Source organism: Lagopus muta, chromosome 7 (genome assembly GCF_023343835.1).
Source record: "Lagopus muta isolate bLagMut1 chromosome 7, bLagMut1 primary, whole genome shotgun sequence".
Lineage (NCBI taxonomy): Eukaryota > Metazoa > Chordata > Aves > Galliformes > Phasianidae > Lagopus > Lagopus muta.
In genome coordinates this window covers 21,311,025-21,329,097 of record NC_064439.1, presented here as the reverse complement: position 1 = coordinate 21,329,097, position 18,073 = coordinate 21,311,025, and the positions used below count along the sequence as shown (strand labels likewise).

The 18,073-nt window shown below is 36.0% G+C and overlaps 1 protein-coding gene and 1 long non-coding RNA gene across 4 annotated transcripts in view; one reads left to right on the top strand and one right to left on the bottom strand.

Annotated features, from left to right (window-relative positions):
• Window positions 1–18,073, top strand: part of LOC125695854 (uncharacterized) — a 310,620-nt gene that overhangs the window by 249,295 nt on the left and 43,252 nt on the right. The gene's annotated exons all lie outside the window — the stretch shown is intronic.
• ZNF804B (zinc finger protein 804B) overlaps window positions 206–18,073 on the bottom strand; it is a 213,856-nt gene continuing 195,988 nt past the window's right edge. For both annotated transcript variants that reach the window (XM_048950852.1, XM_048950853.1), the window contains exons 3-4: window positions 10,086–10,216; window positions 206–7,776 (exon numbers count right to left, since the gene is read on the bottom strand). In XM_048950852.1, coding sequence (XP_048806809.1) covers window positions 4,119–7,776; window positions 10,086–10,216 — 3,789 coding nt within the window. In that variant the 3' untranslated portion in view covers window positions 206–4,118. The remainder of the gene's footprint in view (window positions 7,777–10,085; window positions 10,217–18,073) is intronic.

The window sequence follows — 18,073 nt, the reverse complement described above, 5'->3', positions numbered from 1 at the left end:
GGATAGAAGATAGTTATTCTGACAAAGATAAATTTTGAAGAATGCTCAAAAAAATGAATTAAAGTATAGTTGATTCTTGGATCTTATTGTTAGCTTTTTCCCTAAAGGATATTCTGCGTGAGAAATGGGAATTATAGCTCAAACAGATTATCTGGGGAACCCAACAAATGAGTTATGAGTGTAATTTTAAATAAACTGATCAGTACATAAAAGTATACAGGAGGATGTTGATCAATTAAAAGTACTTGCAAGAAACACATAGAATAATTTTTTAAAGGAATATTTATTTTCAGTTCCATTTAAACAACCCACTTTTGTAACACATACTAAAATTTTTAGGAAACATTCTAAGAAACTTCAGGGATGAATTAAATGCATTTCAAATCTTAGATTAAAATACAGAATGTGTTTGCAGCATTCTGCATTTTATTATGTTGCTGCCTTTTGGTATGCTTTACATTAAAAATACATGACTGACACTCTTTATACCAGTAAGCCATTTTATTGGAAAAAAAAAATAAATTATTGCATTAAACTACATTCCCAGGAATTCCTTGAATAACCTAAAAAAAAAAAAAAAAAAAAAAAGCCGCATTGCATGTACAATAGTGCAATTAACTTAGCTACTGTATAATATAAAACACTTTATACAGAGAATACAAAACAAAATTACTAGTTTACATATTATACTAGCCAGAGTATTATCCAGTTTTAAATACAAACTTAACAGTTTTAAAATCAATGTGGTCAAAGGCATTTTTATGCAAATTTGAACAACAAATATGTTAAATGTATTCCAGAAGTGCCTCAGTTACCAAATAAATAAAATAAAAATTAAGAGCTTTCATCCTTATGGAACTTCAAAAGTTTCTGTTATTAGACTTTTGCAGTGTGGGTGATCTGTTTCCTTGGATTATGCAAGAAGAATATACAATCGAGCTAAAAGAGGTTATTAACTTGAAATGTATATATCTTTGCCACCAGAATACCATAACTCTTCTAAAAATTAGTGTAAATAAAGTCAGAACTGAAGCATGGCTCCAACCATCAGGTTCAATTATGCTTTTAATAATAATTATACATATATAAAGTATATTACTGATGAAACATAAATATGGCAGCAAATACATCATCTCAGCTGTGCTGATGTTTTTATTACATTTCTCCAAGAAAATCTCTTCTGTGTACTAAGAACCATATTGGACATTCCCTTTGTTGTAGTCAGTGACTGTTGTTTTGCTACTGTGCTGTTTCTGTCACTTTTTAATCTCTCAATTTTTTTCCATCTACTACTACCAAAATCATAATCCCCATTGCTTCATGAATTAAATTAAGTTTTTATTGTCTTTTCATTCACCTTGTGAGGTCATCCTTGTTGGTATATGCAATGATATATGGACATCCTATGACTCGGTTCCCATTTTATTGCATGTACTGTGAGAGTAATGTATTTGCCTCCCATAAATGGTTTACTAAGTAGGATTCTGTTGAATTTCAATTAATGAGGTTTCTTGCCATAGCACTTTCTGCAGTAGTAATTTTGCCTGTAAGAAAGAGGGATGAAAAATAAGTGTGTATGTGTAAGATGAGATTTGTCTTTTTTCCTTTTTAGTTTTTTCTCTCAATGTTATCCACTTAAGCTTGAAGTGAACTACTATAGACAATAAGAGTAGTTGGTTTATCTTCAGTGGGAGTGGAATTGTGCCTGCAAATTAAAAAAAAAAAAAATTGTAGGGCTTGAAATGCATATTTTTAGTTATTTGATGTTAGCCCTGAAACTGTGATAGGGGTGCAGTTCAATCAGCCTCAGAGCACAGGTTGACCTGCTCCATTTAAATATACAATTCAAAGTGTTTCTACAGAGATATAACTACAAGTGAACCACTAGAGAGAGAATTCAGTCTGAGGAATTGAGGAGTCATGTTCAGAGTCAATAAGTTGTATTCAATGAAGTAAGGTTGTTTTCCAGAAAATGATGTTTTGGAAGTATGGAAATTATATTTACATTCAAATCTAATTTGGGGAATATTTTCAGCCAGAAAAAAGAGACAGGATTTTAAAACTATGGGAACATTTATTTTTAGTATATTTTTAGTATAATATATTTTTAGTATATTTGTAGAAATTTCTGACTTCTGAACTTCTGAAGTAATAATTTCATTTGAAAAAAAACCCTGCAAATAGAATAGGAAAATTAACGAAGAGAAGTAACTCAAAAAATACCATGAGCCCATTTTGTAAATGAAATGAATAAATCAACTGGGAATGCAATGAAAAAGGCATTTGAGGATGCTGGTTTCTTCAGCCTCTTTTTATCATAACAAAATGTTTTTCTTCTACTTGGTCTCCAAAGTTTTTTTTCCTGACAGTTTTTATTTGATGGCTAAAATATTAAGTATCCAGTGAACCTTTAACTTTAAAAGTCGACTGCAAAACAAGCAGTCACTACTTGTAAGCACATTTGAAATGTTTGACAAAGTAGCAGTTCTTGCTGAAGGAGCTGCTTTTAGAAATTAAAACACTTCCATTTTACCGCAGTGGATCAATCTAGTTTGACTAAAATTAAGTTAGAATATTGGTCTCAAGTTGTATTTTAAATACTCAGCCTAATTTCAGTTAGATTTCTCAGCTTCTTTAGATAGCCAAATATAATGGAATAAAATCCACCAAAAGTTTTTAATGTGCTTTATATTGAATGTAAAATAGACATCAGCAACTGTGCACTACATTATTGCAAAGGAATTGGCATTATTTTCAATATTTCAAATCTAAATAAGTATTTTTTGTCTGACTCTTCACTGTCCAGTTATACTGAGAAGCAGATCTGCAGTCTAACCATAATTATGATCATAATTTCTTGCTATGTGTCCAATGTTTAGTTAGAAACTTAAAAATTTTCAAAGCGTGCCATCCAAATAATGCTGAAGCCCCCCACATATTTCCAGATATGCAATTATTCCTCGAGATTTCAATCACACTTAACCCTGATGGTCAGGTAAATGCTTTCCTACATTAGAGATTCAAGATTTCAATTTGTTAATCCAGTGCTTGGGAAGTCATGCTAGAAACTTTGCATGTTTGTTTAGATTCAGTATGTCTTGAAATGATGAGAATCACAGCATAGTTGACCATGAGACCATTTGTGAAAGAGATGAAATGTTTGTTTGTTATTTATACTTTGGGCAAGATTCTTTCACATGTCAGAGCTTTGCTTGGCAAGAAAGAGATATTATGGTGTTGGCCAGGGACCTCCAAGATTCAAGGCCAACACTAGCTGCATTGGAACTTTGGGATGTTGCACCCCACCCCTGAAATATCTTATGCTAAAGCCACAGCAGGCAATGTCAAAGAACTTGGCTTCATCGCTTTACTTCTACTGCCTTCTTGTATGTCTGGCTGGAGGACAAAAGTAGTAATTTGCTTGTGCCAACTAAGAGCCTCCTATACTAAGGGAATATTTTTGTCGTGTACTTTTGGCTAGGCTGCAGCCTCTTTACACTGTTAAAGCAACATATCTGTGATAAAATCATTAATGTATCATTGAGATGGTCCCATGATCATCTTCTTCCAGTATTAATTTATCACCCACTGCTGTTGAGTCTCTTGAACTTGTCTTGGCTGGGAGAAAGAATCAGGTACTTGTGGTCCCAAATGCTTTCTCTTTGGCTTATTCTGAAATACCTTAAACAGACCAACTATGAAATTTGCCTTTACACTCTCATAAAAGTAAGCCTTTGAGGTGCACTAAGATTGCACTACCTTAAATTATGTTACTTTAAATCACCCAACATTGCTGACATTCTTGGTCTTTTTGTGCCTACATCCTGTGGTCCTCTTCCTAGTGACAGTCACAGTCTTCACTTCAGAATGTTTTCTAAACCTCCTGCAGGATGATATTAGCAGACCCCGTTCTTCTTGTGACAGTATCACAAGACTTCAAAACTGCTTTTATGTTGTGATATGAGAACCAAATAAACATTCATATGCTGTCAGCCAGAATTTGGACTTCAAATTTACCATTGGGCTCTCGGCAAAAATGTAGATTTTTCTCCTCAGATATGTGATTGATCAGTGAATAGATTTTTTTTTTCCTTGGAGCTAAGGTGTAATCATTAGGACTAGTTTAAATAGCTAGAAACACCGAAAACTTCTTTTATTGTAGGTAACTGTTGAGTCTGGCTGGAGCAAGAATGGTGATGATGATCTTGCCCTTGGAATAATGGATGAACAATGGGATTTGGGTGTATAGCAGGAGGTGTGGCTGCATTCAGTTGCGGTGCAAATAAGGCTGGGATATATGCAGTATGTGGCAGTAGGGGGAAGTTCAGTGGGGAAGAGTGAATAGGGGTGGTGGAGACCAAGTGCAATGGGTGTCCTGTCAGCAGAGCAGGGTGGGTGGGAATGAGAGCTGGTGCTAACGGAGAAAGTGATATAGGGGCAAAATGTGCCTGAGAGAGGGGATGGAGGTGTGCAAACGAGAGATGGCTGCCATGGGGGTGTACAGCTGCTGAGACTGCAAAGCGTTGCAGTAGTGTATGGTGTATGGTGGTGACTGTTGCGTGCTGCTGAACAGGGATGGCAGGAACTGCTGGTGTTGCAGAGAAGGCAGCTGGTCCTGGGGCAGGCAAAACTTGCAGGTGTTTTGCCAGGAGTTGTTTCTGCATATGCTGCTGGGCTTGCAGCTGCAGCAGCCTATATTTGTCTACTTCCTCTGGTGAGAACATTATAGGCTGCTGCATTAAAGGAGGGGAGATGGATTTACTGTACGCTTCCCGGTCATCTACTGTATCATTGTACTTCTGCATAGCATTATCACAAACAGTGTCTGAACTTCCTTCTGCCCGGTTTGAGTCCATGTTCACATCATGTAGTTCTTCTTTGGTCTCTGTTGAATTAGCAACAACAGGATATCTTTTAGAGGGAAAAGCACCAGGGAAATCATTTGGTACTGGGTCACAGCTTTGTATAAAGGGTTGCACTTCACTAATGAAGAGATTGGATTGTTCCTTTATTGCTGCGTTCCTTTTCATGCTTGGGTTCTGATAGCCTGTTCCTATCTGAACAGTGTCTTTAAAAAGACAGTGATCATAATCAGTGCCTGTTGAAAGAGCAACATGGGTTACCTCTGAAGTGTCACATTTGCTTTTTTTCACATTACTTTCCAATGGACTTGCACTTTGCCCTAGGTCATTTTCACCAATGTTTAGCAGTTTCTCTGACAAAGGTAATGTTGTATCATCTACTGATGACGAAAACTGAAGTTCAGAGTGACTTTGTGAGGGATCCTTTACTTCTCTAACAAACGTGTTTGAAAATCTCTCTGAATCATGCAGTTGTTCCTGGATTTTCTTAGACTGCACCCTTTCTAACAGTAACTTGGCTGTCAGTGACTTTCTTCTTCCACATACATCTTTTGTTGAAGTTTCTGAAGAGCAGGTAGGAAAGTCTTTTGACTGGCTATCTCCATTCAGAGATTCATAATGTGCAATTTCAGCTTTTCCTGTGTTGATGTTAGAATCTCTTTCTGTGTCCTCTCTTGTTTTGTTCTCATAATTGTCATATTCTTTTGAGAAAGACCCTGCACTGCTTTCTCTTGATATTCTGCTGCAAGATGATCGATCACTGCTTCTTGAACCTGTGGTGGAAGAACTTTTGGAGTCATTGTAGCTTCTACTTCTACTGTGCACTTTGCCAAAATGCCAGTGTCTGCATCTGCTGTGTTTAGAACCATCTCTGTGCTGTAAAACTTTACGTCTTGAACATTTTTTATGTTTAATTGTGCCCCTCTGTGTGCAGTTTCTACTTCTGTGACATCTAGTATGGCAAAGATAATCCTTATCTGCATCATCAGAAGTGAAATTACAGTTGTGCTTTCTGTGTTTACATTTGTGCCATTCATCTGTCTTGGTTTTTCTTTTGCAACAAAAAAGCAAATTATTTCTGCTGTGATTGTTCAATGTGGGACTGGAGGAACTGTTCATGTAGCTACTTGTGCTGCTAACTGAAGTATCAGAATAGCTGGAATGTCTGTCAGAGCAGGATTTTTGAGGAGATGGGAATCTCCAACATCTTGAGTAATTTTCACATCCTTCATTTTCTGAATGCCTGCTATTTGAACCAGATTTATAACTAAGGAAACTTCCACCGGAATCTTTTCCACTGTCACTTATGTCACTGCTGCAGCTGGCAACATTCTGAATGGGTCTGCAGCCATTTTGGGTTTCATGTTTTTCCTCAGAATAAATTAAATCACACTTTTCAGCCTTAGATTTTTTAATCCTGGCCATAAAAGCAGAAAAGGAAATGCTTTCATTTCTTATGCTCTGTTTTTTTCTTTCACAGGTATGGAAATGATGCCTTAAAGATCTTTTCAGTATTGTTGTATGAAGATCTTTTTCTGTGGTAGAATCCTTTTGTGAGACAGGCACTTTGGGTATATTTTCATTCAAATAATCCGAAATGTATTTTTGACCATTTCTGTTCATCTCTTTCCCTATGTCTGACTCAGCTTTTTGCTTGGCCTTTCTTGGATCTAGGGAACCTTTCATCTTCTTTGGTTTCAACAACTGATTATCTTGTTCACTTGACGTTTGCTTGTGTTTTATTAAACCTGAGGGTTCATTTTCATCCACAGTCTTATTTATAGAGTGCTCTTTACAGCCTTCTTTGCTTGTTTCATGCTGTTTACCATCCCTGTGATTTAAAGAGAGTCTGAAGTCAAAATACAGTGGATTACAGCCATATGAAATACAGGGCTCAGTTTTTGTAAACAAAAGTAATTCTGTTGGCCACTGCAGAGCAGTGTTGCCATCCTTGCTCACTACGTGGAGGAAAGGCAGTGCCTGGAGCTTAGCCTCTTTAACCACTGTCTTCCTTGGAAGGGTTTCCATATTCCTGTTTTTAATTTCTGAAGTCTCTAAAGATCCTTCTCTCTTTACCATGCTAGGACAGTCATTAATGTAGCTTGCACATGTCAGCTCAGGTGATAGCTGTTGGGGGAGCTCAGAGAGGTGTGCATTGCTGTGCTTGTAGGTATCTGATTGTATACAGAAACTGCTAGCTTGGCATGAAGGTGAAATAAGTGTTTCCAGCAATTGCTCAGACACATTCAATTTGCTCTCTTGTTCTGTTTCTTTTACTGAACCTGAAAAATCCAAATTTGAGAACTGCATTTTTACTTTGGAAAGTGAAGGATGAGCACTGACTTCTTCTATTTCTCTAACATTACATTTATCATTTTCTTTCAGCATTTTAAGTTTCACAGCTCCATGACTTGATGCACTGTTGTCCAAATCCATTTGGTCTTGTGGAATTGGTGTCCCTTTATCTAGACTTGCTTTTACATCCTCTTCCAAATGTATACCAGAATGACAGCTCTCAAGAACTTGCTTTGTTTTATGATTGGGGGATTCACTATAATCATTTCCTTCTTCAGAGTTCTCACTGAAGACCGATGCTGAGGATTCAAGCTTCAAAGGGACTTTTTTAGAGAATGAGAAAGACACTCCTGCTCTTTGAGAAGCACTGGTACTGTCTGGGAACACTTGTAAAACTTGATTTCCAAGCACGTGGAGTCTTTTAGTAGGTGACTGGCGCCTGCTTATGATAAGCTGCCGTTTTTCCAGTACACTGCTGGAGATAGCTTGTCCTGTACTTGTGGTGGTGCTTTGAGATTTGGCTGTGACCTTGCCACCCTTGTAGGGGAAAAATGCATCTGATGATTGCTGCTTTTCAACTAATCTGGGGGCTTTAAGTGTTGGTCCACTTCCAGCAATGCTGTAAGAAAGCAAATTAAAACATTGAATTAATTAACCAAACTAAAACAGAACTCACACTTGACAGACAATACCTGTCTGGTAAGAAAAAGGGTTACTTACAGGCACTTCCACTCATATTCTGCACCTGCAGAATCACTCTTTAACAGAAATAATCATCTATTTCACAATAGATGATTTTGTGAAATATTCAAGGAAATAGTAATGCTCAGACTATCTCCAAACATTGGTGGGGAAAAAGTCAAAAGGTGGGGTTCAATTAACATTAACGGCAAATTCAGCACTCTCATTATCACTATCATTTGACTTTGTCATATTTTCTCCTTCCATACTGTCTTTCAATTAATTTTCCTTCTTCTCCAAAACCTCAAATGTTAAGTCCGTGGTTTACTTTTCTGTACTTTAATAGAAAATAAATCAGCCTATTCTAAGAAAACGTGAAAAACGTGGTTAAAAAAGCAATTGTTGATTGCTTTTAATAGAAGACTAGCTGAATGGAGTTATTGGAGTAACTACTGTTCTGTTTTTTTTTCCATTAGGGATGTATGTAGCCACCACATGAATGTTATTCTAATTAATATTTAAACATGCATTTCATTGGTTACATTATCTACATTTGCTATCAAAGCCATACCACAATTCACTTTCATTAAAAAAAAAAAAAGGAACCCGCATCAGTAAACAATTTGATTAAGAATAGAAAATATTTTAATCAGATGCAAGTAAATTGCAACTTCCAGATCTGCATAGAAGTTATAAATAGTCTGGCACGTTTTAGACATGCTGTAAAAAAGCATTGATCTCCAGCAGCGGGAGCAATAAAGACTCCCTGGGTAGGTTCACCTCAGAATATGAGATTATACACGCGCTTCTGATAATAAATTTGCATTTGTCACAAATTTAGCATCGGGGAATACAAATCCATCTCTATTTGTAGATCAAGAAGAAATTCTGTCTTATACAAAGTGAATGAAGAGAGCCTTTGCAATGTCCCCTTGGAATAGCAAAGTAAGCCTATTTTTTCAAATTTCCTGTGCACCAGATTAACAGTAATTTTATTGTCAGTTTTTATTAGCATGTTGCAAGGGACTCTGTTGGAATGTGAGACACGTTACTTGGGGGCAATAACAGCTGTTTGCATGTGCAGACTTCTTGGGAAGGCTGACTTCTGTCTTGCCTGAGCAGCCAGGTGTGTGACCTGTCAGCCAAGATCACATCCCAGCTGTCTGCCACCCATCTGTCATTACCAATAAGAAGAGCAAACACTGTCCTTCCCTGCTCTTTGTGATCGATTTTAGACTCCTAGTTCTTTCTATAAGCAGACTCAGTTCCTTTCCTGCCTCATTTAGACCTTGCTATTACTGTTGACCTTATCAGTCTATCTGAAACTACATCTTCAGATACACAGACATAAAGGCATCTTCCCTCAGGCCGTTACTTTTCTTTACGTAGATTTGTATGAAAATGGAGTTGTAACCATAAAAGTGATACATTAGCAATAAACTGTTATATTTCAGCTGAAATTTCAAAAGCAATTACATTGGCCAAAATGAGTGTATCATAAACACCAAATTTTATTATTTCTAAGGTACTGTAAGCTTGATATGAATTTAAAAGGACGCTAGTTTAATTATCTACTTAACCCATTATGGTCATAGATTAACATAAGTAATTGGTCTGGTAGAAATCTATTCTACTGAAGCATTCAGTGTCATTAAACAAGGGAGATTTCTCAAAGTGAAGCTTTATTAGTGTAAACTTCATACTGTATCGTGGTATTCATCAATAGAACTAACACTACTGGGTTAATTAAGTAAGTTAATTACTTGTTTTTCATTTGTATAATGATACTTCCATTAGTCTACAGAAAAAAAATGGTGATAGTAATCTCAATATACTGAAAGTAATGAAAATGATTCACAGACCAGACATGCATTTGCTAACAAGTGTTTTTCCTCTCATGTTAACTTACTATAAAATGATAAGACAGTAATACTTATCTACTCAGGTCAGTTTTAATAAAATAAAATGGTGATATAAAATCATCTTCAAACCACTCAGTTCACAAGAGATTAGATAACTGGTTACAGGAGGGTAAAACACAGGCCTTCAAATTGCAAGTAATTAATTCAGGGACTTTCAATTTTATGGTTTGTGGAAAAGGAACATTAGGAATTGGGGACAGCTGAAAACAGGTTACAATAAATGCAATGTCTGTCCAGTAGAGAGTAGAGGAGTAAAAATTTGAAGATTTCTTCTGGGATTGAGGAAAGAGGGTATAAAAATGTAGTATAAATTTTAAATACTTGCCATTCTGACTGTTTCCGTAGCTCTGCAAGCTGGTGGAGCCGCTTGAGTGCTTTTTCCTGTTTCTTTTCATCTTTCCATGACTTTGAAGCCACATTTCGAGCAAATTCCCTTTGTTTTAAATCTTTCAATCTCTGTTTGAAAAGAGCAAAAAGAAAAGGGATTAAATATGTAAACATTACCTCTTACTGAATTTGCTTTTGGTGAAGTTAGTATACAAATGGGCAATAAGAATATACTTAAAATGTTATAATCCTAAAAAGAGACTGAAAATATAATTCTGGCTTAACAAAATTATATCATTGGGCCATCACTACTCAGTTCATTTACAACACTGTATAACCGAAGACTTTGTTGATACAGATTTTAATACTGAAATACATTTGTCTTATGCATGCACACGTCTTCTGTTGTGTGCAAATACATACATAAAACCAGCCTTCATTTAATTCAGTTAGAATTTTCCAGTCAAATCCAATCAGTGTAATTTAATCCATGTACTGGAATAAAGGTAAGCTTTTGACTATAATGGATTGTATAGATCTCTATACTTGCGCACATATAAATGTGTGTGTCTCTGTGTTGGTTTTGTAACTTTTAAAGATATTTGTTACTCAAAGGAGAGAACTACTGCCTGAAAGATTTCATCAGGAAACTTTTATGGTTATATTCAGAATTTTTTTTAATCATCTCCTACATCTATAAATCACGTAATTCCTATTGAGAAAGAAAGACGATTTGCCTATATTTCTTTATTACATGGTTTTCTGGTGTGATAGAGTGAGACAAAGTAAAGAAGACACGAAACAGAAAGAGTCAGAAATATCCTCTTCAAAAAAGCGGTGCTTTGAGTTCACTGTGCCCTCCAGCACTCAGTCAGCAGTACACAATCTTATTACCCTGGAACCTGCAATTTCTGTTAAGGTTCATGTTTCAGAGCTCCACAGCTGAAATTCCTTGCTCCACTCATGACCTCCTGTGATGTGGTGCTCAGGGAAGGGAGGTTTAAATGTCAGAAGTGAGCTGTTGTGCATTCAGCCACACCTTCTAACTAGAACCCTAAAGGACGACGAGGACAGAGATGTGAACCCCTGAGGTTAGCAAGGCCCCACAGGGGGATCTGGATAGACTGGATCAATGGGCCTTGGAGGGAAATGATTGCTCCACCACTTACATCTTTTTCCTTTCCCTGTCCATTTGCTGCTTGCCTTGCCAGTCACACAGCATTCAGTTCCTTCAAGTGCATTGCCTCCAATTTACAGTAAAGTAGATCAAAATGTGAAACAATGTTAGTTTTGGTCCAAAGAAGAAATCTGGTTTTAGTAACGTATTAAAGCCAAAGGTGTAAAATAAATCAGAGAATCTTTCCAGTAGGTATCCACACTTTCTATCACCTTTCATATCTATGTGAGTATTAAGATATTTAAGGAGTAATGGCTCAAACCTCTGTGAAAATAAATAAATAAATAAAAACAACCAATACAGGGAGCCTTGAGCCCTTATTAGCATCCTTCATGTGAAGAAAGGGCAAAGAAATACATTTAAGAAATGTCTGATAGTGCTGCTTGCTGCGTTTTAGCTGTCACCATGAACTGTTCTGTATCACACATAAAGCATTCATGAGGAAAAATAGAAACAGTTACTACCTGTCAAGGAAACAACAATGTGAAAGCTAGTACTGTGGAGCATGGGTATTGCAAAGCAATGCGTTTCACTTCTTTGACAGTTAGAATGATAATCAACAAAGCAAATGGACCAACACTAAGAATAGAAGTCCTAGCGGTATTTTTTGCTCTCTAATGGCATATAGCATGTGTCAAGGAAGAAGAGAAAAGAATACAAAAAAATGTAGGTAAGCATAGCCAAGAACTCATCAGTTGGAGATGAAATCCAAGAAATCAAAAGCATCTGCAGTCTGAGCAGGGAAAGGTCTCTCTCTCCACATGCCCTCATCAGAACAAAGAAGCTTCACTGCCAGAGATCCAGTTAGGAACTGTAATGAAATTTGTCATTATGTTGGACAGACAATGGGATTGCCTACTGAACCTGCAAAAGCCACTGTTTTCCTCTCTAATAACCTGTGCCACCCTCCTTTCAGACGCACAAATATCTTTCACAGGTGGTGAACAAAAGCATGCAACTGAGCTGGTTCCTGAATGACAACCCCTGAGCTCAGCAGGTGTGCCTGAAAATTAACAGAGCTTTACACGGTAATTGCATTTTGCATGTAATAGGGTGCTTAACTGGGCATCCAAATACAGGCACGTGGTAAAATATGATTTATTTAATTGCAACGATGTGTTCTGTCCTTCACCTGTTACAAATTTCATTGCCATGGAATCATATTTCATTTTTAGACTCATTCTTTCTAAATAGACTCATTCTATTCTTTCTGTTTTTCATGTAAATGTGCACATGGACACTGCTATATCTAGAAGTAACCCATTTTTTTCTGTTTTTTTTTTTTTTTTCTTTCTTTCTTTTGTTTTTGGTAAAAATCCACATGGAATATTAAAAGAACACAAAGTAATATTCTCTTGATTGTGACTTGATTATATAATTGGGTCTGAGTCACGTTGGCTCATCTATCTAAGTCCCACTCAAAAATTGCTGAATATGTTTTTTCCTCCTAAACTCCTGCATGACTCAAATCAGCAGATTCAAATTAGTCAATGGAGTTCCATCTTCACTACCTATTTTTGCAGGATACATTACTAACCAAATACTCTACCCACACTTCAGCAATTTCTGCAAATTCTTAATTTACCTATTTATTTATTTATTTATTTATTTATTTATTGTTACTTCATTATGGCCAGTACACCTGTAGCATACTTATCACTGTCTGCAATTGTGGTAGTGAGTTTATTTGCTTTCCAGAGTTATGATTCTGATTGTTTTTTCTTCATGTGAAAGGGAGAATTTTTATGGATTGCCATTCATCCGATCAAATTTGGATGCCTGTGGCTGTTTCTCAGTTCTTCTAACAGCTACTGAAGAAAAATAAGCTCTTTTAGGGACGTAATCACCTCATCTTAAAGCAGCTGTCTAAAAAAGTGGGATAAAGTGAGGTGTAAAAGTAACTTCTTGTTTTCAATGGATGCAGATGGCATTAATGGTGACTATCTCAGACAAACAGCTTTTGATAGACAGATGAAGACTGTGCTGTTGATACACTGTCATTGCTACAGATAGTATTCATGTCTACAAGTTCACTAAAAGACTACGCTTTATTAATCTACTTTTGGCATATATAAAACAAAGTCAAGAAAGACAGTTGGTACCTTAATATAAACTATTGATAAGATAAGGATTTTATATTCTGCACTTCAAAGACATTCATTTGGTAGGGGATACACAGAAAAAAAATGGAAGAAAGCGCGGTCATTAAAGAGCACAAATACATTCAGAAGCATAAAGATGTGCACTGTTCTGTCATTCCTGATTTCTTAACCATTTCCTTGCCAGATTTTTCAGACCTCTTTCTTATGGAGGTCTTTGGCTGCAAGAACCCTTTTTATCATTTTTCTCATGCACTTTCTCACAATTTGAGGACCACAGGGAACACACTGGGGGAGAGAACATCACCTTTTCAGAATTCTGCTGCAGGTCATGTTCAACTTCTTACAGAGATCTATGTGGAATTCTCAGAGTGCCTCTACTTCAGCTCTACAGGAGGAAATAGGTGTTGCTGCAAGTACATTTAGAAAAATGTATTCTTCTTCACAATGGTGTAACTACTTTGATTTAAATAGAAGGCAACTTTGGAAAAAATTTGTTAAAATTTCACTCATTAAATCAGAAAATGTCAGGTCAGTATGAGTAACATGACTTATATTCAGTTGTTTTTTTTTCATTCACACTAGATGCATCCCACAAAATATTCTTTACTATAAAGCACTGGTCTCCCAGACAAAAGGTAGTATGCCCTTCTGCTTACTTCAGTCAGCATCAGGTGCATGTTTCCTGCCACACGCAAATAGCATTTTCTGAATCTTAAGTCCATAAATTAACATATGTGTTTGAGTGCATGATTGGCTTGTCTTTGTTGAAAAGCACCTTGAGTTCTAATCAAATTCACCATAGAAGGCTCAAATGAGAAACAGGATGGAGTATGATTTTCAGTAATTATTGTCTTGCCTGTAACCCTAACACTGGAACCAAGTACATTATTTGTAAATTGAATTTACATTGCAAACCATAGCAGGAGAATGATAAGAGTTCACGGCTGATGCTTACAGTATTAGTCTCCAAGTGAAAGAGAAAAAACAGCAGTGAAGGAGTTTGCTTTACTATGGTAAACTCCTAAAAATAAATGTGAAAGGCTGTTACAAGAATTTACATTGAGATATGAAACTCAAAAATTGCCTGACAAAGTATCATACATTTTATACATAATTATTTACAGATCACTTTGAAGTGTGTGATAATGACCATTTTTTTGAGTATATTTTATTATAGCCAGTCTTAACAGGTTCAATATTTTTAGCAGGAGTGAATGGGAAAATTGTTGGTTTGGGGAATTAAATGGTAGTACAGGGGAAAAAATGTCAATCCCTAGACATGCCCTACAGAATCCAACCATCAATGAGTAAGTTTTTGATCGTAGATCCAATTAAAAGGAGAAATTATAGATAGGTATTTGGATGACTTATTTTTACATTTCTCCATAGAATCTGTCCCTAAATCCTTATAGAAAGATCTGATATTTTGCAATGTGTCTTGGTGCCAGAAAGCAAAATGTCTACTGCTTATCTGGTTTGCTTTTTTTTTTTTTGTTTTGTTTTGGTTGGGAGCTTCTTACTGTTCAGCCATATCTGCAAATATTCTTGCCAATTATACTGATTTCACCCACTGCCCAGATTATGAGTTTGAACTAATGTAATTCAGAGTACATTTGTATGGCACGTGAGAAATTACTAAGTACAGTTAAAACAGATGGATTTCAGGCGGCCATTTCCACGTGGGAGAGGACAGAACAGGCACTTTGTGGCAGCACTCATTTGAAGGCCTGAGCTATTTGTGGGTTCAGCATATGCTCTTCTTGACCACCCACATTTATATCATTTCCAATGAATTTGTTGTCATATGCTCCAGCAAGCTGGCTGGATACTGCATGATTTGATTAGATACATTCAGTACCATTTTGGAACACAGAGTAATTTACCTACTAAAAGTAACATGTTTCAAAGAATCTTGCTACAGGCCTGTTTCTTCACTGCATGTTCATGCACAGCCTGCCTCATCTGTGTCTCTGGTGCTGATTCTTAGCTACAGAAAAACAATAGTTTATATATATTTCATTTCTTTTTCTTTCTCACATAAGCAGCTCAAAGAGAAAAAACAAACAAAAACCCCCAAAACAACAACCAAAAAACCAAACCTAGTATTACAGATGCCATGTAAGACTTTCTCCTATCAAAACATTCAGTACTTGTAAGCTTACTTTAAAAATGCTTTAGCCTTCTCCACATCTTTTTTGAAGCCTGCCTCGTTTTTCTTTTTTCTAATTATGACAGTGAAATACAAAATCACCTACATCTGAGTTTCAGATATTCAAGAATTCAAAAGGCAGTTCAAATGAATGGCCTCAAAATTCCTTCAGTGTGGTCATCAGAATTTCAGAGTCACAAAAATCTCAGTTATCTTATGAAACACATGCTTTTACCATGATAATATTTTCCAAATAAAGAAATGAAGGCAAAAAGAGATGGAGTAATTTATGTGAAGAATAAAGAAGAGGCCAAGTCAGCACCCACAAATGTACATTTAATTAGCACACGTCACTTGTTAAAGCCCATTGAAGAAGAGGAAAGATGGTATCTAAATTAAACCTAAATTTGATTTACCTTTGTCATCTGTTGATTCTTAGGAACTGTGATAGTGATGAGGGTACTGTAATAAAGCATGAAAGCAATCCATTACAAAACTGTGCCCATAGTTTACCTTAAGGAAAGATGAATCAGCAGGCCACTGAAGAGCGGCTCTGGACTGCTGTGCTAGAGAACAAACCCATCACCAAAAGGAGTCACTTTAATATGTACTTGAGATAAATGTAGTGTTTATGATAGGTGCCTTTCACTGCACTTCAGATGAACATTTATTTGGACGGGGCAAAAAGTGAAAAATCCTATATGCATGAAGGATATTAAAACTAGATATAAGCAGAAGCATCATCAAATGTTTCCAGGAAGTAGAATATTGCTTTTTCTAATAGGAAGTAATAGCTATCCTTAAAAAACCTTTTAGGTTGTTTTACTTGTTAAATCGAATGCAAAACATTCTTTATCTTCTGCTTACTCAAGGAAGACAGGTCTCTTCTGGAGTAGGGAGAGTTAAAGTAACCAGAAACCTGGCTGGAATACTATAACAAAATGACTGATCAGAGAAAAGAAGGTTTAATAAATGACATCTATGTGTAATATTTGTCAATAAAAAAGACAGCAAATGAGTTTTATAGTCATCTGAAACTTTAGTCAGACTGAAACTTTTCAATAACACAAGAGTGAGGACATCCTTATTTCCTACTTTTTAATAGAAAAAGTGACAAAATCTATTTTACATAAAACAAATTAAATGAAATTAATTATATAATCATTCTTTAATACTTTATGAAGTGCTGTGTCAGTCATGCCAGCATTTTTCCTGGCACTACTGTCAGTATGACAGATTTTCCTGTTTGTTCCCTTTAAATAGTAACATGATTTCTAGCTTGATGTAACTTCCTCCGCTGCTCTGAGACTTATTAAGAATCAACATTAATGAACAAGAGTTTATGGCCATGTCTTTCCTAACATTAAATGTAGGTTACCTGAATCTGCTGGTATCAAAATATTTAGGTTTAAATTATGCTATTTAATATTCTTCCTAGTTGCTGCTAGAGTGGTACTTCGCAATCATCATAAACATCATAAATGTGACTAAATCATCTGGCTTTGCCCCAAGTATAGAACAGAAAACTGCATTAAATAGTCTTTTTTACATCACCGCTGACAAGTAACTCATTTCTTTTTGGATCAGAAGATTCTTTATGTCTTCAATATGCTTTCAGAAACCTTCTTGCCCTCACCTCTGATGACTACAAATTTTCCTTTTGCTCTTTTTACTTCCTCTATCACTTTTTTCCAATTTCTTCACTCCTGATTTATGATCTTTACTATCCATTTTTCCTTTCTCTCCTTTATTATAAATTTAAGCCACAGAGAATTGACTTCCCTTCTGAACAAGATTAGCTGTTTATAACCTATTTGGTCTTTTTTCAGTTGTGGGATTTTGTTTCTTAAACCATCTGCCAAATGCTCTTTAAAATTTCCTAAGTCTCTCACACATCTTTCCATTTTAATTCCTCCTTCCAACCTACTTGGTCATCCTTTTCACCATCATCAAACTCTTACTTAAACAAGTTTATGTTACTAAATACAATCCAGTCAATTTTTCCTATATACCATGTGCTGATCATCATGATAACTAATAATGTGTATGTAAAAGATCTACTCTGTAGAGCTTCGTAATGTGGATGAATCCAGACACAATTTAAAGCATTTTTGTGCTATCCATGACAGAAGGGAGGCCCACAGAGGCAACAAATTTAAAAGGATAATCTGTTAATTTTAATTTCCTCATGCATGGGACTGGAGTAGCACTTTATGTTCCGGTCTTCAGTTTATTTAGAGGAGGAGATAAACAGATGTCCCATTTGTTTTCAAGGTTAATTCACTCCTGCCACAGCCTGGTTTAGCCTTTGATTATCTGAGACAATCTTCTGAGAACACATCTCTGTAAATTATGAAATTTACCGATTTAAAGATGGATATTTTTATCATATATTATTCTGTTATTTCTTTTCCAATTCTGTCTCACATAATTATTGTGTTGTGTCCATTAATTTTAGTGTTCTTTCTTCCCTCTGCATGACCTATCCATCTCACTTCCCAGTTCATCAGCATTTCCCACTGAAACCACAAAAGCCTAAGCAAAGTGAGTGGGTCTAG